This window comes from Python bivittatus, unplaced genomic scaffold (assembly GCF_059951505.1).
Source record: "Python bivittatus isolate LINGU-HERP-01145 unplaced genomic scaffold, Pbiv_v1 ctg000850_np1212, whole genome shotgun sequence".
In the NCBI taxonomy this organism is placed as follows: domain Eukaryota; kingdom Metazoa; phylum Chordata; class Lepidosauria; order Squamata; family Pythonidae; genus Python; species Python bivittatus.
Window position 1 is genome coordinate 7,047,154 of NW_028277112.1, and position 22,296 is coordinate 7,069,449.

A 22,296-nucleotide genomic window follows, 5' to 3' on the forward strand; every position below is an offset into this window, starting at 1 on the left:
AGAGATCTTGTAAAAAAAACCCACACAGACAAACTTTCCCTAAGGAATTATTCAGCACCTTTAAGATAACACCTCCATACCTGAGATGGAAAAGTGAAAAAGGAGCTTCTGTAAGCTAGTCTTGAGAAGTAAACTCTTCTAGCTCCTATGCAAATTCTTCTATACGCAAATCCAATTGCATCTTGAAATTGTATGTAAAGTATTATATGGCAGTTGCTTGACATTACTAGCTGCAGAAATCCTGTGTCTTTGGATATGATGTTTATAACATTTCTTTTACCTACTATGAGATTTCAGAGCCATCATGTGGATTTTAAATGAATTTTTGTATGGGAGGGAGAGGGTAGGTGACTTTGGTGTTAGCTAAGCAAATACCTGTGGGGTACTCATTTGTTTCTTCTCCTACAGGACCGCTTCCTAAAGAACAGAAAAGAGTTTGGTTTGCAGATGGAATTTTACCTAATGGGGAAGTTGCAGACACAACAAAATTGTCATCTGGAATCAGGCGATTCCCACAGGAACCATATTCTGTAAGCCCTACTTTATCCGAAATTGTCATTTTATGTTCTGAATACAATTAGCTAGCTGATAAGTGTGTCATGCAAAACTGATTTGTCTTTTTTAATACAGAAAATATACTGCTCAAATTTGTTTAGAATCTACATATTACCTTGCAGCCAGTGAGTTACATCACTCAGTTGAGAATTGTTTATCATAATAATTTGGGACATTGGTACCAAGGAAGGAATATTTTCATTACTTACGATGAAGTGATACTGTAACAAAAGATCAAAGGAACCAGTAGATTGATGACCCATTGGTATTCTTATATTCTCAAGTTTTTGCCAGGTTTCTCTGATTTTCTGTTTGCAATAAATTGTAGCATATATTGATCGACTGTGTGTGTTTATCCAGCAGCTGCATATAATAAAATGCTTATGACTTTGTTTCTCCTGCAAGCAAATAACATAATTTATATTATTTATTTGTGTATCCTGTTTTTATATCAGTGTATACCAAGACAGCAACAGATAGTAACATAATAATTTTGTTTTTCTAATGACTTCACACTTTATTCTTTGGCTTCAAAAATTAAAAGTAGATATTTGTGTTCCTGTTGCGGGGAGTTCATTTTCTGAGTACATCTTTTTGTTTTGTGTTATTAAAGTGATCCAAATATACAAAGTTGAAACCTACTTACAATTATGCATGTGTAACCTAGGAATCAGAGGATAGTTTCACTTTTTAATTTCAACCAGTTAAGATGGGTTAAATTGTTGAGTAGGAATAGTTGAACTTCTTCATTTCAAGTCCAGAAATCTATTCAGCTGCCTCAACCATGGATAAAGGTTTGGTTTTTTTTTAAGGTCACTTTAGATGAACTAAAGAGTTCCCCAAAACTAGCATTGATACTAGCATTGGGCCTGGATGGGGCACAACAGGCTTCAGCTCAACTCAAGCAAGACAAAGTGGCTCTGAGTTTTTGAACCTCCTGGTTCTGGGGACCTTCCATCTTTGGTTCTGGATGATATGGCACTGCCCCAGACAGACCCAGTGTGCAATCTGGGGATCCTCCTGGACTCACAGCTCCTGCTAAAAGAGCTGTGGCTAGAACATTCTTTGCACAGCTTAGGGCTGTGGATCAGTTGCGCCCATTCCTAGACTGGGGGGCCCTGCTCATGGTCACTCATGCCCTTGTTGCTTCCAGATTGGACTACTGCAATGAGCTTTATGTGGAGCTGCCCTTGAAGAGTATTTGGAAACTTCAACTGGTGCAAAATGCAGTGGCACAGGGAGTTTCTGGTGCCAGTTTTCTCAGCACATGTGACACCACTGCTCTGTGAACTGCACTGGCTTCTGGTGTGCTTCCAGGTGCAATTCAAGGTGCTGGTTGTCACCTTTAAAGTCCTTCATGGATGAAGACTGGGTTACTTACAGGGCTGACTCTCCTCAGTTGTTTCTACCCATCCTATCCAATCTGGCAGGAAGGGCATGCTCTGGGTACCATCACACTAGGGATTGTTGGATGGCAGGGCCCAGAAGGAGAGTCTTTTCTGCCATGGCACCCTTCCCTTGGAACATCATTCTTCCTGAGATTAGATTGGCCCCATCCCTGTTGGCCTTTTGTAAAGTCTTGAAAACTTGGCTTTGTGCTTGAGCCTGGGTTCCTGGGCGTGGGCTAGAGCCCATGTCTTGGTTATACGGATGATGGATTAGATTGTGCCCAGCTGCTATGTATATTTATTTTAGTTTTACATTACATATTTTGTGTTTTGATTTGTTTTATTGTAAGCCACCTAGAGTCACAGAAAAGTGAGATGGGTGGCTATATAAATCAAATAAATAAATAAATAAATACAGTAATAGATTCTGCTTAATTGCGTTTAAGGGTTTTTTGTATGTGCAGAATGCTGCCTGATCTTGTTTTCCTATTTTCTTTATTAATTTGTTTGCTTTTCAGTGCAAAAGCTCTCTCAACCCAAAGTTTAACCCAATAGTTAAAGTATTTATACAAATTTTGCAGTATTGAACTCAAGTGAATGCCAGATCTAATGGGAAAACTTTTGTCATAGGTTGGAAGTCCAACAAATGAAACTGTCTCTGCAACTGATACCAAATCAAAAGATGAAATGCATGTTGCTGAAGAAACTGGGATTGTATGGTGTTCTACTTCTGTTCCACAAGAAGACCTATTGCCTAGTAAAGGGCGACTTGACTTACCATGTGATTCTGACCGTCTGCCCATTTCACAAACTCAAGTGCCATGTGATTCTGATTCTGTGATTGTAGCTGTTACTGAATTTCCTACTGTTGCTGAACCAGCAAAGGAACCTGTTCCTGCTGCAACAGATCAAGCAAATGATATACCTACTAGTACATTAGATTATAGGATGCTTTGTTGCATTGAAAACTGTGTTAGCAAGGAGGTCAGTCTTATTCCCGAGGATGATGGATTTCCACCTCTTCTGCTTGCAAAAGGAGAAAAAGGCAAAGGTAATGTTTTGCTTTCAAGGTGTTGCAAAAAATAGGATTGTTTCTTACTCTTCCAAATTATTTTGCAATGTAGAAGTGTTAAATAATACTATGAATCATGCAAGTACACTGATATTATTTATTTTGTTTTTATACTATACTTCTTTCTAAGGAAACCCAGAGTGATGATACTAATTTCAATATACATTTAATGTAAATGCATGATATGAAATACAGATAGGTTTACATATACTGATTGTTAGGCTAAGAATTTGATTTTTAGAAATTGAGTTTGAACTAAAATAGCTGATGTGATTCTTTCATAGTGTAGAAAAATTTTGTAGCGTAACATATTTTTTTGTTATAATGAAACAAAGTTGGATGTCAATAGACATTTCTGCTAGATTAGAGTGTATAAATTGAAATTCAAAACTGGAAAAATAAGGTGCTGTGGGACATGGCATGTTCTGAATGAGGTTGTGCTGTTTTGGTGGGACTAATCCAGAACTATCTCTACATGCACAATGGCTGCTGCATCTAGTGCCCATTCTTGGCTTCAAAAGTTGAGGATTTCCTGGTTTTGGGTTATCCATATCTTAATTTCATGGTTACATTATTGCAGTATGCATGGGGCTATCCTTAAAGATTGTCTAGAAGCTGCAATAATGCAAAGTGTAATTGCTAGTTTAAGTGGAGCAACTAAGTGAGAAACGTGATACCTAACAGTACCTAACAGTATTGCATTAGTTGCTAATGAGCGACTGAACTGGATTCAAGGTTAATACCTTTCCAATATCAGTAAATTTATGCATTGAGATTGCCAAAGGAAAGCTTACTCATGGTCACAACTCTCTGTGCAGCCCAATAGAATCTTGTGGATTAGGCCCCCTCAATTATAGAATTGTTTCTCAAGGAAACTGTAGTTGTCCCATGTATGTTCAATTTTAGATAACTTAAAAGAACTCTATTCACGGATCAGTTGTATGATACAAATAGGTAAACGTCAAGAGACAACCCATTTACCATTGCCAACAGTGAAATAAGTATTCACAGACCTATTTTTATAAGGTCCAGAACTGAGGAAACATGAAAAAATTGGTTTGATCCAGCTTTGGTTCATTGGATTACATCCTAAGCATCAGTTATCTCAGTGTAGTTCTAGTTACTAAGAAAAGAAATCCAATATTCAGGATTGTAGTTGTCTGTCTTTTTACTGTATCATATTTTGGACCAATACCTTCATATTTTCTTCAGAATCCTTAATAGAAGAACATCCTTCTAATGAGCAAGTTACCTTATTGCTTGAAGACTCTAATCCAGTGACATTCATCCTAAATGCAAACTTACTTGTGAATGTAAAGATACTATCTTGTAAGTATTAGTATATCAAAACAAACATGTAAATTATTATTGTAATTACAGTTGCAAATGTAAACTCTGAACTATTATAATCAACTGGTCAGTTTTAATTGATTTTTTTAAAAGATACTTTTCCAATTACCATTTCTATCTTATAATTACTTACCTTTTATTTTCTACCTTTCAGTTGCCTTTTTCTTTCTGTCTTCTTATGCTACTTTGATCTACTTTTGAATAAATGTCATCTTTTTTCACCATTGGGACACATTTAATTGCCTTGGAATGCAAAACATTCTAGTATGATTCTAAAGTGTTGCGGACATTGATAGGGATATAAAACAGGAGGTTGATATTTTGTATTAAATCAAGTATTAGTACAAGATTTTGCCCTCTTGCAAACTCTTCATTAGGGCAAATCAGATGGAAATACAGTAGTACAGAAAGTCAAGTAGTATCAAATCTAAATATTTTTAGATACAGTAATCTGATTACAGTTGCTTCATTTCATTGTAATATGTTCATCCTTGATGATAAGGTTTAGGTAATTTAATAAAATCACCAAGTTCTAATTTTATATTTTTTGGTAATGTCCTGTACAAGTGCATTTTGTAAGATTGTTTAAAAACTTTTTATCAACAATGTGATACAGAATAACTATTGGCCCTACAATGCAGTCCTTCCCCATATCTCTAGGTATGGAAGTTTTTTTTCTCATTAAGTTAGCTAGAGAATTATCCCTGAGTAGGACACTCTACAAGTGGAGAAGATTGTCTTTAGACCCATTGGATTATAGCCTCTCAATTTCAGATGAAGTCCAGGAGTCAGTTTATGCTAAACTCAAATTAAACAGTTATTTTCCCTGTCATTGAAACCAGTAGGGGGTGGGGATAGTTATGATTTCACTTCTGGCAGAGATAACCCTTTATGGCAGGGCTCTGGGAGGTGGGCTAAAAACAGTTCTATGGCAGATTCTCTTTTTGGTCAGAATTGCTCTATTGGATACATAAAAAGATATAAAAATTCTAAATTTTGGTATTTTAACAACAACATAAATAAAAAAGTCTTAATGCTTTTTTGTCATTTAGATAATTTAGAAAGATGCTGGTATTTCTCCACCAATGGAATGCATGGCTTGGGGCAAGCTGAAATTATCATACTATTACATTGTTTGTCAAATGAAAGTGATATTCCTAAAGAAATCTTCAACTTATTTATCAACATATATAAAGATGCCATGAAAGGTATGAAGTTTTACTAGACTTCTAATCCAGTATGTATTAGATAATGTATGTGAACTGTTTAAATATTCTAAACCTGTGTTTAAACATTGTGTGTTACTCTTAATCCTACATGCACACAGAGATAGAAGTTTCATTCATTCATAGCAAACTAATGGGAGGGGGATGCCTACTCACCACTTTTTAATTGGAATTTTTCATAAATTGGAAAAATATTGGAGATGGTGATAGGTTGTTGCTTTTATGAAAGTCAGTCTTCCTAAATAATTGTACATTCAAGAATGGCTTTAGGTCACTTAATCCCTCTTCACTTATATAGGAGCTTTCATATTTAAGCATAACCCCCACCCCTTACCCCAATAAGCAAATCTTATTGGATATGTGTTGGATATTAGTAGAAAGAGAGTTTGTGTTGGATAGTAGTAGAAAGAGAAAAGCTGAATAACATTTTAGATTTTCTATTTAATAAGTTGATTTGCCTGACATGGATCACGCTAGTGTTCTGGGGCATTAGGATATGCATTGATTCTACATGAGGTATTTATGAACTTAATCAAACTTCCTGTCTTTCTAAACTGTTCTGCCTAGAAATGATGGTAATCGTAAGTCATCTGTTTTTCTTCTACATATGCATGGGACGGGGCAGGGGTAACCTCAGTAGTGATAGCTTGATATATTCAGAGAAGTATGCTTCAATTCCTGAAAGTGGCTGGACCAAAAATGTATGGCCTGATCCACAGAAGCTAAGCATAATCCCCACCTCACCTTCTGCCTGCAGACGATTTGTACAGATTCATTGCAGTTCCTATGATACCATCTAACACTATTTTGGATGGTCCCTCAAATGTCAGTAGAGTTAGGGAAGTATTAAACTCATTGAGGAGAATAGGATAGTTTCTCTGGATCTAAAACAATATGATGATATTGAGAATGTTGACCAGTACATCAAGAGAACATCCAGTTTGGGAAGGCTGCCATATGTTTATGGATTTCTTAGCAGATAAAGTTGTTTCTATCCACTGTGGACTGGATGCCAGTTAGACAGAGTCTACTCTAGATGAGAATGTGGCATTTCATATAGTAATCTGGGATGTATTTGAGTTTGTGGAACCCAAGGAAGTGAATAGGTTCTCTGTAGTTTGAGTTCTGTCATCTGCAGGACCCTGCTGATCCTTTGGGTGACCAAGTGGGACATGAAAGGTTGGATCTGGGAGGTAATGCTTCTCTAAGGGAAGGCCATAATGCTGCCTCCTTCCAAGGAGGTGATAATATATCCTTTTCTGAAGAGATTTCCTCTGATCAAACCATGTTTGATCATTTCTGACTGGTCTTCAGTCTTCCCTTTTTAGGAAAGATGGTTGAGAAGTTGGTAGCAAATTAGCCACAGTGGGTCCTAGAGGAAACAGATTATCTGGATCTTTCTAGTCATGGTTAAGGCCCAGTCATGGACAGAAATGGCATTGGTCATTCTGATGGGGATGGCCTTTGTGGGACTTAGATGGACAAATATGCTTCTTTTAGCCCTATTAGACCTCTTGGCTCAACTCTGGTATTCCTCTGGGCTACCTGCAACAGATGGGAGTTTGAAGTGCCGTATTTTGGTGACTCTGTCCTATCTGAGTCAGTGATCATAGTCAATGGTCATGGGGGAAAGAATTCAAATCCATTAATATTCTAGTGTAGTTTCCCACAAGGGTCAGGGCCCTCTCCCATGTTACCCAATACCAAATGAAATGCTAGAAATGCTCATCATCAGTTTGAGGTCAGATGTCATCAATACACTAATGACACTCAGTTAAAGATCGCCACCCTGGGCTGAGCCAGAGGTGCCATGGAGGTCCTGAACCAGTACTTGGAGGCTGTTAGGATATGGATGGTGTGAAACAAATTCAGATTAAATCCTATGAAGACAGAGTTGCTACTCATCAATAAATATCTGGAAATCTGACCACATCTATCTTCTGGATTGGAATCACACTCTCCCCAAATGAGGTGCTTTGTGACTTTGTATTTTCCTTGACTCTCTGCTGAAATAGCAGGTGGAAACTGTGAATGGAGGGCAGTTGGTGTGCCGGTCATGAAGTTACCTGGTGTGGCCTGATGACAGGAACTCATATCCTGATCACCGCTTGGTTAAACTACTGCAACCATCTATATGGGATTGCCTTTGGACATTATCCAGAAGTTGCAGCTGGTACAAAATGTGGTGGCTAGATTATTGACCTGGCAATCTCATTAGTGCAGAGTGACATTGAACTTAAAGTTGCTGTACTGATTACCAGTTGTAGAGAGTATAGAGGATGGCCTTGATAGACAGAGGGAAGATCTAAGGCGATGACTAGATAAATGTGGCTTGAGCCGTACAAAGAAAGAGATTTATGAAAATGCCTCAGTCAGCCCCCCCCCCCCAAATTTACAAGGGGAAGGAGGGAAAGCATATTCAGATTTGAAAGATTGTGTTACTATAGCTGATCTAATAAAAGTAACTTTAGGCTCACATGGTATATTTCTTAATTTGGTCTACCTTATAGGACTGACATCAGTAGACTTCTGGTGCCAGTTCAAAATGCTTTAAAGCCCTACAAGACATGACATTGGGATACATCAGGCAGCACCTTGCTAGAATTCAACCTGCCTGTCCAGTCAGGTCATCTAAAGAGGGCGTATTGAAAGTCCTATCCCCTTGAGAGGTTCATGGGCATGAATAAGTCAACAAACCCTTGATGTGGTTGCACCCCCTCTACTGAACACTTTGCCCCTGGAAGTTTGTGTAGCCCCTACCCTGATTTTCAGAAATGAGAGAAAACTAATGAAATACAGTGGAACCTCGGTTTACAAACTTAATTCGTTCCGTGACTCTGGTCGCACCCCGAATTGGTCGCAACCCGAAGGAAATTTCCCCATAAGGTTCAATGTAATTACCGTTAATCCGTTCTGGCGTGGAGGACAGGGAGGCGGCTATTGCTTGGAGGGAGAGTCCCCCTCCCTACGACCACGTGTCAGGGGCGGAAAATGGCCGCGGACCACATGTCAGGGGCGGAAAATGGCCGCGGACCACATGTCGGGCGGAAAAATGGCTGCAGACCACGTGTCAGGAGCGGAAAATGGCCGCGGACCACGTGTCAGGGGCAGAAAAATGGCTGTGGACCGTGTCACGGGAGGGAAAATGGGTGCGTATCCTGCTCGTACCCTGAGGCAAAGTTCACAAACCGAGGTAAATTTTTGCGGCCGGAGCTGGTTGTAACCCAAAAAGTTCGTTAACAGAGGTGTTCGTAACCACCGAGGTACCACTGTAACTGTAGGTATTGTTGCAGTTGTGCTTTTGGCCCTGATTATGGATGGCCATTGTAGGTATTGTGGATCATATGTTTGCCATTCTCCCTTTTAAAACTGATATGCGAAATAGACAGGATCTCACACTTCATAATATACTTACTTGCCAGTACACTGGGAATAACAGAGCAGCAGCAGCAGCAGCAGCAGCAGCAACAGCAGTAATAATAAATAACTCCATAGTGCAACTTCCTAGCTCTTGGTGGTTAGGAGAAACAGTTTCTTCTCCTTTAGAACATCAGAGTCATTTGGGAGTTGGATGGTCTTCTAAAGCTAAGAAAATAAGTAAATAAATAAGATAGATCAAAAACACAATCTGTAATTCCAAATTAACTTTATTAAAAACATTAACATGTAAGACTTTCATTTTAATCTTAGTAGTCAAGTGCAAAAAACAATTAGGGAAAGTTAGCAATACTGTCTACTTAAATTACAGGCAGTGGATGGTAGGAATTTCCCATAGAAAAATACAGTAAAAATGTCAGATTCTGGGGAAATCACAAAATGGTAGTAATAAGTAACTGAGGTTTTTTGTTTTTTTATTATGGATAATTATTTTACTGCCTTTTTGTTATCTGCCAAAATTTATTTATGATTCTGGTAGGATATAAATTAGATAATTAAATAAGCTACACAATTTACTACACATGCACAGAGAAAAAATGCTAAAGAATAATCACAGGGACCATAAATTTAAACTTAAAAACACAGAGAAAAGTAAATATCTAATTAGCCTTAGCACAATGCTAATTAGATATTTACTTATTTCTACTGAGATAATTGTTGCCTGAAAGAGATTCCCCCCATCTCAGTTTTCTGCATCCCTTCCTCGAATGGTTCCTGAGGATTCCTGATGTTCTTCCATTTTCTCTGCAGCTCTGCTTTCTGAGGCTTGGATTTAAGGGGATGGGGAACATCTCTTCCTGCCTATATGATGTCAGCCTTGACTTGCTATGTACTAAACATCATCCCTGAGAGATACTGAGATATGTGATTGTACAGCAGGGACAGATTATACATAATATCAAATAGATAAACAAATCAGATGGCTATATTAAGGGCATTTATTTCTTTTTTGCATCAGAAAATTGTTTTAGTTCCATCTCTTTGTGTCAAGGGTATTTTTGTTACAACTTTGATTTAATGTGTTCTTCTGTTCTTCTCAGGAAAATTTATAGGAAATTTGGAAAATATTATATTCACTGAAGACTTTCTTGGAAGCAAAGAGCATGGTGGATTTCTGTTTGTTACACCCACATTTCAGAAGTTAGATGATCTCGTGCTACCTTCAAATCCCTTTTTATGTGGTATCCTTATTCATAAACAGGAAGTACCTTGGGCAAAGGTTTTTCCTATTCGCCTGATGTTGAGATTAGGAGCTGAATATGGGGGTAGGTTTATTGCAAATATTTAAAACCTGTATTTATATAAAGATAAACCTTTGCGGGTTGATTTGAGGTTTATACCCTACTTTCTCTTAGTCTGAAGAATACTACCGAAAGACTCAGCAATTTCATTGGTCATTTTGGAGTGCAGTTTATGGCTCTACAAGTATTTCTTTCTTACCCTTGCATGGTTGATTAAAATGGTGTGTGCAGATCAGAGCTAATGTAATTGCAGTCTTGCTGATATGATTGACTATGAAGGTTGTCCAATACCCAATCTCTCTGGATGACTGTTAGAAGGTCAGTGATGCAGGATGTTGTATAATGGTAAATCTTATCTTGCCAACTTCCTTTCAGCATTCTTTGAAGATGTCAGCAAGGTTTTAGACATGTGTACTTTGATTTGCAAAATCTCTTTACAAAATATCTCAGAAAATATTCCTTTAAGATGAAACATCCCATAATCCCATTTCAAAATAATAATATGTTTAAAAAATAGAAAAAGAAGGATAAAAAGCAAATAGTGCAATTCCCCAAGAATCTGTGCTTGGATATCTTGTTTATGAATACAGTTGTCTGGAAATGAGAGTACTTAGCATTTGTTATAGAACAAAAGTGCTGCTGTATAATTTGGTAAATGGTATTAATGTAAGCTTTTGTAGGTGAATTTAATTATTATTAGATTTATATTTTACCTTTATTTTGCACAACTCAAGGTGGCGTACATAATGCTCTTGTCTCCTATTTTCCCCACAACAACTCTCTAAGGTGGGTTTGGGCTGAGAAAAAGCAACTGGGCCAAAGTCACCAGGTGGCTTTCATGCCTAAGAGAGCCCTCAAACTCACAGTTTCCTAGTTTCTAGTTCAGCACCCTAACCACTATACTGAACTGGGTACAAAATGGTGGAAAATAATCATTAAAAAAATGCAAATACTTATTTCTGTGTTTCAACTTATAAAGAGAATCAGTAAACTCTATGTATTCCTTGTTTTTTGTTTGTTTCTTAGTATATCCAACTCCATTAACAAGTATCAGACATAGAAAGCCACTGTTTGGAGAAATAGGCCATACAGTCATGGATTTACTTGTTGTGAGTATATACTATTGCTTGTACTTCATTAATATCTTGTTGCTGATACTGAAATAGCAATATCAGAAAATAAATGAAGCTTGCTATATCAAACATTTTAATATAGCTTAAATATGTGAGATACAATTATAGAAACTACCAGTAAAATACACGAAACAAAAAAAATTATATATTAAATGGAATTAACAAAGATGATATTCTTAAAGCTGTGTAGCTCATTGCTGTAAAACTGTGCCCGGACTAGTACTAATTAATCTTCTTTTACAGGTTTCAAAATACAACTTGATGTTAATTTTAATGGGGTTAAAAAAACAAATCCCAATTATATATTTACAGAGAAATGTCTTCTGTCAGCTCATATAACTATAGAGTTAATGAGAAGCATGTTTATTACTTCCATGATTACCTTATCAGTGGTTGGTAAAACATTGATTATCCAGGATCTACTCCTGACTAAAAACACTGATTTCTCCCGTATTTTGGAGATCTAGCTGAGAATTAAGGGAGAGGTAATCTTTCCCAGTTGTCTTCTGGAATACTCAGTCATAAAGCAGACTAGGTTTGGAGGGTGGGATGTGGAATAGCTGTAATTTATAGGAATTCCATCTTGCTGACCACAAGCTCCATCTGATAGTTACTGTTGGCTGCTGTGTTTGGCTGGTCAGGACAGTGTATGGGTATTGTAGTGTCCACCCTACTGTATGACAAGTGGATCTAAGGATTATCTTAGACCAAATTACTTTAGACTTCCTGTCTTGGAGGATTCCATTGTTTATGTTGAAGTTGCCCAGTCAGTGGCTCAGGATTTCATGTCTGTCATGATGGCCATATACCTGTCCCAGCTGATAATCTGGTCCTGTCCATGCAGCAAAGCACATACTGGATTCAGTTCATCTTATGCTGGTGACCAGAAAATGGAGGAGCTTTCTGTATCTCCATTGACATCAACAAATAATTTTCTGCTCATATTTAGAGTAGCAACTGCTATAAACCTTTATGTATGTGGAGGACCAGTTAAAATGGTCCAGTTGCTTGATGGATCCAGATGATTTTCCTGCCTCAGTTGTCAGCAATATTGTTGATGCCCTGACTAATCTGTGGAACACAGAGATAGCCTGGGCAGTTGACACTATTGCTTCTAAACACTGCCTTCTCTTTAGCATTGCTGAATCGGAGCTTTGGTTTATGGAGAGCTGAGAGGAATGAAGCAGATAGGCAGAGGGCTAGAGTGCAAGTGGAGGAAATCTCATGATGAATCAAACCAAACACAGAGCAGAGGCCTTTTTCAGATCCATTTGAAATCTGTTTTATGATAGTGGGTACAGCAAAGAGGGTTTATTTGTTAGTCTCCATTTTGTCTGCACAGAACAGGCCAACAATGCTTTTCTACATTGTGTGGCAATATAGAATAGGAGAGAAGCCAGACCAGTCAGAAGCCCACTGTGGGCAATTTTCATCATCCTTTGAAAAAAAAGTCAATTCATCTTGATTTCGACTGGTATTTTGGTAGGTCAACCCTTGACATCTGCTGGCCAGGTTCAGATGGAATCTTTTCAGCTCATAGATATCATGGATGTGGACAGGATATTTGGAGAGATAAGGACCATTGCTTGCTTGCTTGCTTGCTTGACCTTTGCTCTTTCTGACTGATAAAATCTGTCGAATTGGGACTGGTCTCATGGATGACTAATGCCTCACTGAATACAAGATGCGTTCCTGCATGGTTAAAGGAGGTAGCTATACAACCTTGTCCCAGAAGATCTTTCCACTTGTAGGCCAGTCTTAGATATTTGGTACTCAGGTAGGGTGATGGAATTCTGGTAAGTGACTGTAATAAAGTCTGTACTCTACTGTGTACAGTGCTTGAGCACAATTCCAGATGCATCTGCATGAAACTGATTTTATGGATTATTTCAATCAGGATTTATTTGGGATGTGCTACTGAGACTGTCTTGGTCACCTTGGTAGATGGCTTATGCAGAAATTACACAGTATAGCTTAACATGCTAGTTCTCCTGGACCTCTTGGTGGGTTTTCAGCCATGGTTAGTTAGTTAGTTAGTTAGTTAGTTAGTTAGTTAGTTATCAAATTTGTCACTGCCCATCTTGTGAAATGACTCTGGGCGATTTACAAGATAAAAATTCATTAAAATACAACATAAAAACAATCCTAAAAACAAATGGGTTCCAAAAAGATAGAAAATTGGTGGGTAATTTCAGGGAGCATCATCAGGGGGCTAACCACCCCCAGAGATGGGTAGAGCCCATATCATTATGCTTTTGGCCTATCTGGCATGGTTGAGTTTTGGGGGCATTGTTTGCAATAGTTTCAGGCTTTCCTGCCAAAATATGCCCAAAAGGTGATACTGGGGGACTACTGCTCAGTGTCAAGGACATTGTCTCCTGTGCTGTTTCATATCTAAATGAAACTGTTGTGAGATGTCATTTGGACATCAGCATGATAATGATACTCAATGTTATAATCCCTGTCTTATAACTCCAAGGAAGCAGCCAGTACCTTAAGTGCTATCTAATCTCATTAATTGGCTGGATGAAGGAAAACAAGCTTAAATTAAATTCATACAAGATGGAGGTGCTGTTGATAAGAAGAAAGTTGGACGCTGGGATTGAGCTATCTCAGTCTTCTGACTTGCACTTCCCCAGAAGGAGCAGATTTGCACTTTGGGTGTGCTCTGTGACTTTCAGCTGTCACTGAATTTGCAGTTGGCAATTATGATGAGGAGCTCTTTTGCACAATTACAGTTGGTGCTCCAACTGCGAACCTTCATGAAGCAGTCAAACTTAACAACAGTTATCCATGCTTTGTTTGTTTGTCTGTTGCAAAATATTTTACATGAAAAGCATCTGAATATTGCAGTTGGTGCAAATGTGGAAGGATGCTGGCTAATTCAAGATACAGTAATCGTAGGCTGTCTATACTAAAAAAAATCTGCAATGGTTGTCAGTTGCCTACTGGGCACAGTTTAAAGTGTTGGTGTTGATCTCTAAAGGGCCTTTTTAACTGTGGGACTGCTTTTGATCATGTGAACTTGCCTAGTATTCAGATGAACAGGAAATACCCTTCTGAATATGCCCCATTGCCAGAAGCTCAACTATATCATCATCATCATCATCATCATCATCATCCCAACTTTATTTTGGGTCAACTCAAAATAGCATATGTACTTTTGCATAAATATGACCTAAAACATGATCTGTTCTCTGTACAAGTCCTAAAACTAGATAAAGAGAACCCAATTAAACAAATGAGTCAGAAACATTGTACCAGCAAATTGTACAGGAAAATATCAGGGTATCTGTCCATGAATTGAAACTCAAGAGAAAGTGGGCCATACAGTAAGACAACAACCCAAAACACTCAAGTTGTATGACCAAAGAATGGGTTAAGCAGAAGAAAATTAATGTTTTGGGGGGGGCAGGTCAAAGTCCTGACCTTAATCCTATAGAAATATTGTGGAAGGACCTGAAGCAGGCAGTTCATGCAAGGAAGCCACATCCCTGAGTTGAAGCTGTTCCGTGAGAAGGAATAGGCTAAAATTCCTCCAGGCCAATGTGCAGGACTGATCAACAGTTACTGGAAACGTTTAATTGTAGTTATTGCTGCCCAGGGGGGAGGCACACTAGTTATTGAAAGCAAAGGTTCACATACTTTTGCCACACACAAATATGTAGCTTGGATCATTTTCCTCAATAAATCAGTGAACTAGTATAATGTTTTTGACTCATTTGTTTAACTGGGTTCTCTTTATCTAGTTTTAGGACTTGTGTGGAGAACAGATCATGTTTTAGGCCATATTTATGTAGAAATATTGAAAATTCAGAAGGGTTCACAAACTTTTAAGCACCACTATCCTTTATAAATAAATTTAATAATATCTTCTTTTCTTTGGCTGCATTTAGAATTTATTTCCTGCTTTAAACCATCTTGCATAATTCAGGTTACTTTGTGGTGGCCAAGTATTTTACAGTCATTCCACAGACTCTTAGTAGACAGTTTTTGCAGTTTGAAGGATATTCACTTACTCAAGTAACACTCGAAGATTTCTGTGAATCAATGGTGGTGCTAGATTTTGAGAGGTTGTTTTTTATATTATGAACAGTAGTAATGAGTTACTCACATGGTTCAAAATTAAAGAACTAGATTAATCTATTTTTTATTGCATTGCAGGACCTTAGGAATTATCAATATACATTGCATACTATAGATAATTTATTTATTCATATGGAAATGGGTAGAAGTTACATTAAAATACCTCTGAAGAAATACAATGAGGTAAGTATAATTTCTAGTAAGGACTGGTGTCAGATGTAAGAATCATGGATAAGGTTCAGGAATGAGCTGCAGTTTTCATGGATTATCTAGGATTTGAAGTGAGGTGTTCTTTTGCAGCAAAACAACAAAGAGCCAAGTGTCACAAACATTTTTGCAACACTTATGAACACTTATGCAAGATTCTAGGATTTAGACTTGAGGCATGTTTGTGCTCTGGTAGATACATACCAGAGATTTCTGTAAAAGCTGTGTCTTCCTTTTAGCATTTCCTGCTTTTTCTTGATAGGTAGAATATTTATAGACTAAACAATGACCTGACTGAAGAGACTCAGGCTCAAATTCTCACTCAGTCTTACTAGGTGATTTTACAGGAAGTTTGGACGGATGAAAATCATGTATTGTTGTCCTGACCTCCTTGGAGAATGGGTGAGATAAAATGCAGTAAATTATTAGCCCTATAAATATTCTGCCTTCAGAAATATTGAAGACATTGTATTTGATAATACACATTTTATTTAAGTGGAAAAAAATAATCAGGGCTTCATGATACTGGAGAAAAATCTAGCATATATATTACTCTTGTTCTATTAATGATATTTGCCCAAATATGAGGAAACTAAATAATGCTTCTATAGCAAAACTCACAATAGGTATGGGGAAAAGGGATTGCTGCGTAGGCACTGATCAGTATTGGATAAGAGAGAAGTAGTAGCACTGGTTTTCTGGAGGAGTTCTGGTATGCTTAAAAGGGCCACTGGTTCAATTTGAGGAAAAGGCAATTTGATTGAAACAGTCACATGTAAGTGAGTAACAATCTACTTTTTAGCCTAATCTTGTGCATGTTCCATCTGGAAGAGTTCTGGTGAAACTTATTTCCCAGTAAGTATTCATGATATTGCAACCTGAGAAATATTTTAATATATACTATCTAATATTTTTGTCTTCATAGGTGATGAAAGTAATGAACACTTCTAATGAACATGTCATTAGCATTGGAGCAAGTTTTAATTCTCAAGCAGATTCTCACTTAGTTTGTGTACAAAATGATGATGGAGTATATCAAACACAAGCAAACAGTGCCACTGGACAGCCTAGGAAAAGTAAGTGTAACACAATATTGAGCTCCTGTTTTCTAGGTACAATTCTTTTTTCTTTTTTTTTAATTTGGCTGTAGAAAAGAAATATTTATACCCAACATATTACAAAAGATTTTACCTTGTTCCTTACTAAAGATACATGTAGATTATTATGGAAAAAGTGTTCTTGCTCTTAAATTTTTATCTTTCATTAGCTTTGGAACTTCAGCATTATAATAAAAAATAAACATTAAACTTTACTTAATGCTAACAGTAATAAGATGTTGTATACTGAATCAGACTGTTGACTCATTTAGGGTCAATATTTCTATTCTTGATTTACAGTACATTAAAAAAGATGTTGGGGGTTATTGTTTGTAGACGCCTTTGCATGCAAATCACATTTCCTCTCTATTTGAGCTTTGGCCACGTTCAGGAATGTTAACTTAGTGGCATTTGTTACTTACTCTGAATTGAATAAGCATGCTCTGAGGAGAAATGATCCAAGCCTGGTGCGCTTGTCTAGAACTACAGGAGTCAGGAGTGTTTAATGTATAGCTTACTATGTACAATATTATGTTTATCATGCTTTGTGTTAGCATGACCAATTAAATGTATGCTGTTTATTCAGTTACAGGTGCAAGTTTTGTAGTGTTCAATGGAGCCCTAAAAACATCTTCTGGATTCCTTGCTAAATCCAGTATTGTTGAAGGTATGGATAGAATCAAAAGATTGGTTCAAATGCAATAAATTACATTACATTATTTAATGTACTGAACCAATGGGGAGAGGAAGTATCTTCCAGAATTGAATTTTTGTGCATGTGTAAAATGACAAGTGCTGGACAAAATGCAGCAAAACAGACTGGCTCCAGGTGAGCAAAGGAGTGAGAGAAGGCTGTATACTCTCTCCTTATTTATTCAGTTTATATGCTGAATATATATTGCGTGAGGCTGGATTGCAAGAAGATGAGTGTAGTTTTAAAATTGGAGGAATAACCTGCACTATGCTGAAAATGATCTGCAAACTCTAGTAATGAAAGTCAAAGATCTCATTAAAAAAGTGGGGCTAAGATTAAAGAAGACAAACTAATGACAACAAGAACAGCAACCAGCCTTAGAATTAACAGTGAAGGTATTGAAGTAGTGGATAGATTCTGCTTTTTGGGATTGACTATCAACAGTAAAAGGAATCAGCAGTCAAGAAAAATGCCTCAGAGTAGCACTTGATAGGGTAGCAATGAAAATGGAAAAGATATTCATAAGCTATGACATGTCTATACCTACAAAGATCAGAATTGTGCAAACAGTGGTTCTCCCTGAAACACTTTATGGTAGCAAGAGTTGGGTTTGAAAGAAACAGGATAGAAAGAATATGTACACTTTTGAATTTTAATGTTGGAGAAGATTCTTTAAAAAAAATAATTTTAAAGAAGTTTTCAACAAAACAAAAACAATATAACATTTTAATTGAAGAGAAAAAGAATAGGGAAAAGTAATAAGAAAGTGAAAAAGAAGGAAATAGAAAAGAAAGAAAAGAAAAAATAAAGAAGTGAGTGTTGAAGAATATTCTTGAGAATATCATGGATAGCCAAGAAAATGAGCAAATGGAACACAGAAAAAATGTATCCAGAATTCTTACTTGAGCCATAAATGGTCAAGCTTAAATGATCATATTTTGAACACATTATGCGAAGACCCAGCTCTGTAGCCAAGCCTATAATGCTGAGAAAGACGGAAGGAAAGAGAAGAGGATGACCAACATCCAGGTGGATGGACTTAATTACAGTGGCAATGGGTGCACTGTTAGAAGACAAGAAGGGCCAGGCTGGGGACAGATCATCCTGGAGATGATCTATATGGTCACTAATAGCCGACAGTGACTTAATGGCGCATAATTAAAATGGCAAATGGGGTTTTACATATGCATGTATTACATGCTTTACTTATTTTTGCACATGTGTGAAATCAGAACGGGATTTTATGTATGCATAAAATAACATTATAGATAAATAAAATGGGAATGGGATGTTATGCTTGGGTAAAATGATGCATGGATTTTGTCCCTTGCATCCAGGGACTGCTAAACCATGCTCTGGCAAGAGTTTATGTACTGATAATATTGATATGAATAAGGGCCTATTTGTTTAAGAATGAGAAATATATACACAATTGCTATGTTTTTATTTACTTCTGTATTATATCCTCCCATTTGTTAAAATACTCCATAATCAATTTCCCAGAAATCTAGTTTTCTTTGACATTTTGTGTCTACTTTTATGATACTTTACATAAGGCACTTAGAAGAAGTGATACTGGTCTATCTGTGTGAGAAGTAAGCCTACTGAACTCAAGTATAATTTGCTGTCAACTTATTAAACCATAGAAAGCCCTATTATTGTTAGTAATGACACAAGTTATAGAGATGCTATTAACTATGTATTAAAAGCATTAGACTATGACATGTTTTGCTGATATATCTTTGCTAGTGGCATATTCAGCTGCTACCATATTTATTATGATGGCAGAATATCATCTGCTGGTGCATTAATCATAATGATGTTAGATTGGATCTTCTGCCTCATAGTGACAGTTCTGCCAAACCCTGTAGTCCATCAGCTGGTAGATCTCAACAATAGGAATGCAGTTTTAATTGTTAAAAAAACTATAACTTGGTTTTTATGTTTAATAAAATGACCGTGTTTCTTCATAGATGGAATAATGGTACAAATAACTCACGAAACTATGGATAGCTTGCGTCAAGCTCTGAAGGGAAAAAAAGACTTCCGAATTACATGTGGCAAAGTGGATTCAGGAGATTTCAGAGAATATGTAGACATTTGTTGGATAGAGAATGAGGAGAAAACAAATATGAGGTATTATTGTTTTTTCTACTAAAGCAGAAGTATGTGTTCATAAGATTTTTCTGCAAAATGCCAAAATTCTTTTGTAAAATGGTTGATACTTAGCAACTGGCACAAAGCCATTAGTACTGCAAAAGATCCTCAGCTCTTGCCTTCCAGCTGGAAGGGCCCTTCATCCAGACTATATTGTCAATCACATTACAGGTAGTCCTCACTTAACCACAATTGGGACTGGCAACTCTGTCACTAAGCAACACAATCATTAAATGAAATATTACACAACTGCGCTGGACTTATGAAATCAGTTCTGCTGCAGTCATTAAGTGAATCACCCACAATTGTTAAATGAGACATCACATGACTGCAACTTGTGATTTTACCGCTGGCTTCCCCATTGACTTTGCTTATGATAAGCCAGCTGTGAAGCATGCAATTGGCAATCTCATGACTGTGGGATGCTGCAACAGTCATAAATGTATGCCAGTTGTGAAGCACCTGAATGGTGATCATGTGGCCACAGGGATGCTGCAACAGTCGTAAGTTCCAGGACCAGTCACAAAGTTACTTTTTCAATGCCGTCATAACTTTGAATGGTCACTAAACAGGGCAGTTGTTAACTGAGGACTACCTGTTTATTATCTATCCATGTGGTTTCCTTGGTAAAATATAGCAGTGGTTTACTATTGCCTTTTCCTAGGCAGTATGAAATGATGCCTTCAGTGGTGTCACTAAAGTGATCATCCATCTCCAGCAGCTTCCTATATCTGCTGCCCAATATAGGTGGCTGTTTGCTTTAGCTGTGCAGCTGGGATGACCTTCGTGCCTTGGGTTACACTGCTAGGAGTATATTCTTTTGGGGTTGACTCCTGATGTTCTGAGCTGACCAGAAGAGCCAAATAACGTAATTTAAACCTTGCTTCACAGAATAACAAGCCCAATAGATGGGAAATCTATGGAAGGAGTACAGAGTGAAAAAATAGTTCAAGAAGAACGTTTTGAAGTGGATGGAAAACTTGTAAAATGTACAGAAGTAAGTGAATGTTGCTTTTTTTTAAAAAAAAATCCCATGCAGATTCAATGAAGTTAGATAGAATATTAAAAGTCCTCTGAATGTGAAACAGACAAGAATGCTGGATTCAGCATGCAGCAGCTTTTATCTGCACCCCCAACTCTCATTTTTGTCCATTAAATTAAACAGTTTTCTTTGGGAAGATTCTTTTCAGTCTTTATTGCAGTGGTCACTCATGTAAAAAAAAATAAAATTACCCCAAAGTGGAGGTCAACACATCCATGAAGTTTCTTGGCAACAAGATGGAAGTAGTTTACTGTTGCCTTCTTTTGATATGTTTTTTCAACCTCTCAGTGTAGATTACTAGTCTACAGATTACTCTGGGAAGCATCAGAATACCCGGACATGTGATCTAAAAAGTTGAAAAGAACTTCAGCCATTGTTGTTTTGATGATGACAAGCAGAATATTGATTTTTTTCTCTCTTGTCAATAAATGAAGACATTGGTATAATCTCTCTTCATTCTTGAATTTGATATTATTCACTCTGATACAGTGCTGATAGAATAAAAGGCTCTATAATTTGATATATAATTTCCTATACTGATATTTCTCGCTCTTGATTTTTCACATTTGCTTCTTCACATGATTCTGCCCCCCCAATCTTCTAGTGACTATTATTATATTATGAACATTTTTGCCCACTGATTTCTTGAAAAAGCCACAAATATTTTATTTCAGTATTTTAGATATGAGCACTTCAGTGGTGAGTAGAAATGGGCTAAAGGATACTAAACAAAAATGGAAAATGGACAACTCTATAGCATGTATCTCCTTTAAAGTCCATGTACTGAACTCTCATACCTCTTTATTCTCCACATTCCCTCCCATTAGCAATTGAAGCAGTATTTCTAATATTAGAAGCATGTTTAAAAAACTATACTAATAGCAGTGTAAGTATGATTGTCAGGAGATGGGAGAGTGGTATGGGAGTTGGGAATGCTGGAAAATGCAGTAGCATAAAAGAGCAAGGTAAGGAGAACCAATTAGGAAAGTTCATAATTTCCTTTTGTGAATCTTAAATCAATTCATTAAAACATCTTAAACAATTGTTTTTCTCTGATGTTGGTCTTTTATTGCCATTGTCACTCTGTTTAAATATTTATCTTATCTGTACTGTTGGTTGTCTGTTTCTAGTGACTAGAGCTCATTATGCACTGCTCAAGAGATGTTGTATTATCTTTTTTAGTTTTGGAGGAAAATCTACCACTACTGATTTTTTAAATTAATACTTTAGGTATTCTATCTGTCAAAAGCTAGCGAGCTATACAATAGTGTTCATCAGCTTGCTAAAGAAATTGCATTGGCTTCTTATACTGCACTTGGACAGCATCTCAAAACACTGAAAAATAATGGAATGAACAAGATAGGTCTCAGAGTCTCCATGGATGCTGACATGGTAAGTTTTTAAAATGTTGCAGCTATGTATCTGTAGATATAATTTAGGGACATGAACCTTTGTTTTATTTCTAGTATAACTTGTTTTGATCATGGGAAAATAGTATAAAGTATCTTCACCCTAGATCTTATATACTGTATAAAATTAAAATGCAGCTTTCTTTTGGAAAATATTAAAAATGACATTCATTGTAAGCTGAAGTCTTTGCATTTCCTCAT

The 22,296-nt window shown here is 37.0% G+C and overlaps 1 protein-coding gene and 1 pseudogene across 5 annotated transcripts in view; one reads left to right on the top strand and one right to left on the bottom strand.

The window, feature by feature from the left end:
• Positions 1–22,296, bottom strand: part of LOC148213757 (uncharacterized) — a 261,467-nt pseudogene that overhangs the window by 82,978 nt on the left and 156,193 nt on the right.
• Positions 1–22,296, top strand: part of ZFYVE16 (zinc finger FYVE-type containing 16) — a 42,890-nt gene that overhangs the window by 16,017 nt on the left and 4,577 nt on the right. For all 5 annotated transcript variants that reach the window (XM_025170181.2, XM_015889004.3, XM_007433687.4 and 2 more), the window contains 12 exons: positions 409–530; positions 2,574–2,994; positions 4,228–4,344; positions 5,418–5,573; positions 10,070–10,294; positions 11,297–11,379; positions 15,568–15,672; positions 16,622–16,772; positions 17,380–17,460; positions 19,461–19,623; positions 20,536–20,641; positions 21,917–22,078. In XM_025170181.2, the coding sequence (XP_025025949.1) occupies positions 409–530; positions 2,574–2,994; positions 4,228–4,344; positions 5,418–5,573; positions 10,070–10,294; positions 11,297–11,379; positions 15,568–15,672; positions 16,622–16,772; positions 17,380–17,460; positions 19,461–19,623; positions 20,536–20,641; positions 21,917–22,078 (1,892 nt within the window). The remainder of the gene's footprint in view (positions 1–408; positions 531–2,573; positions 2,995–4,227; positions 4,345–5,417; positions 5,574–10,069; positions 10,295–11,296; positions 11,380–15,567; positions 15,673–16,621; positions 16,773–17,379; positions 17,461–19,460; positions 19,624–20,535; positions 20,642–21,916; positions 22,079–22,296) is intronic.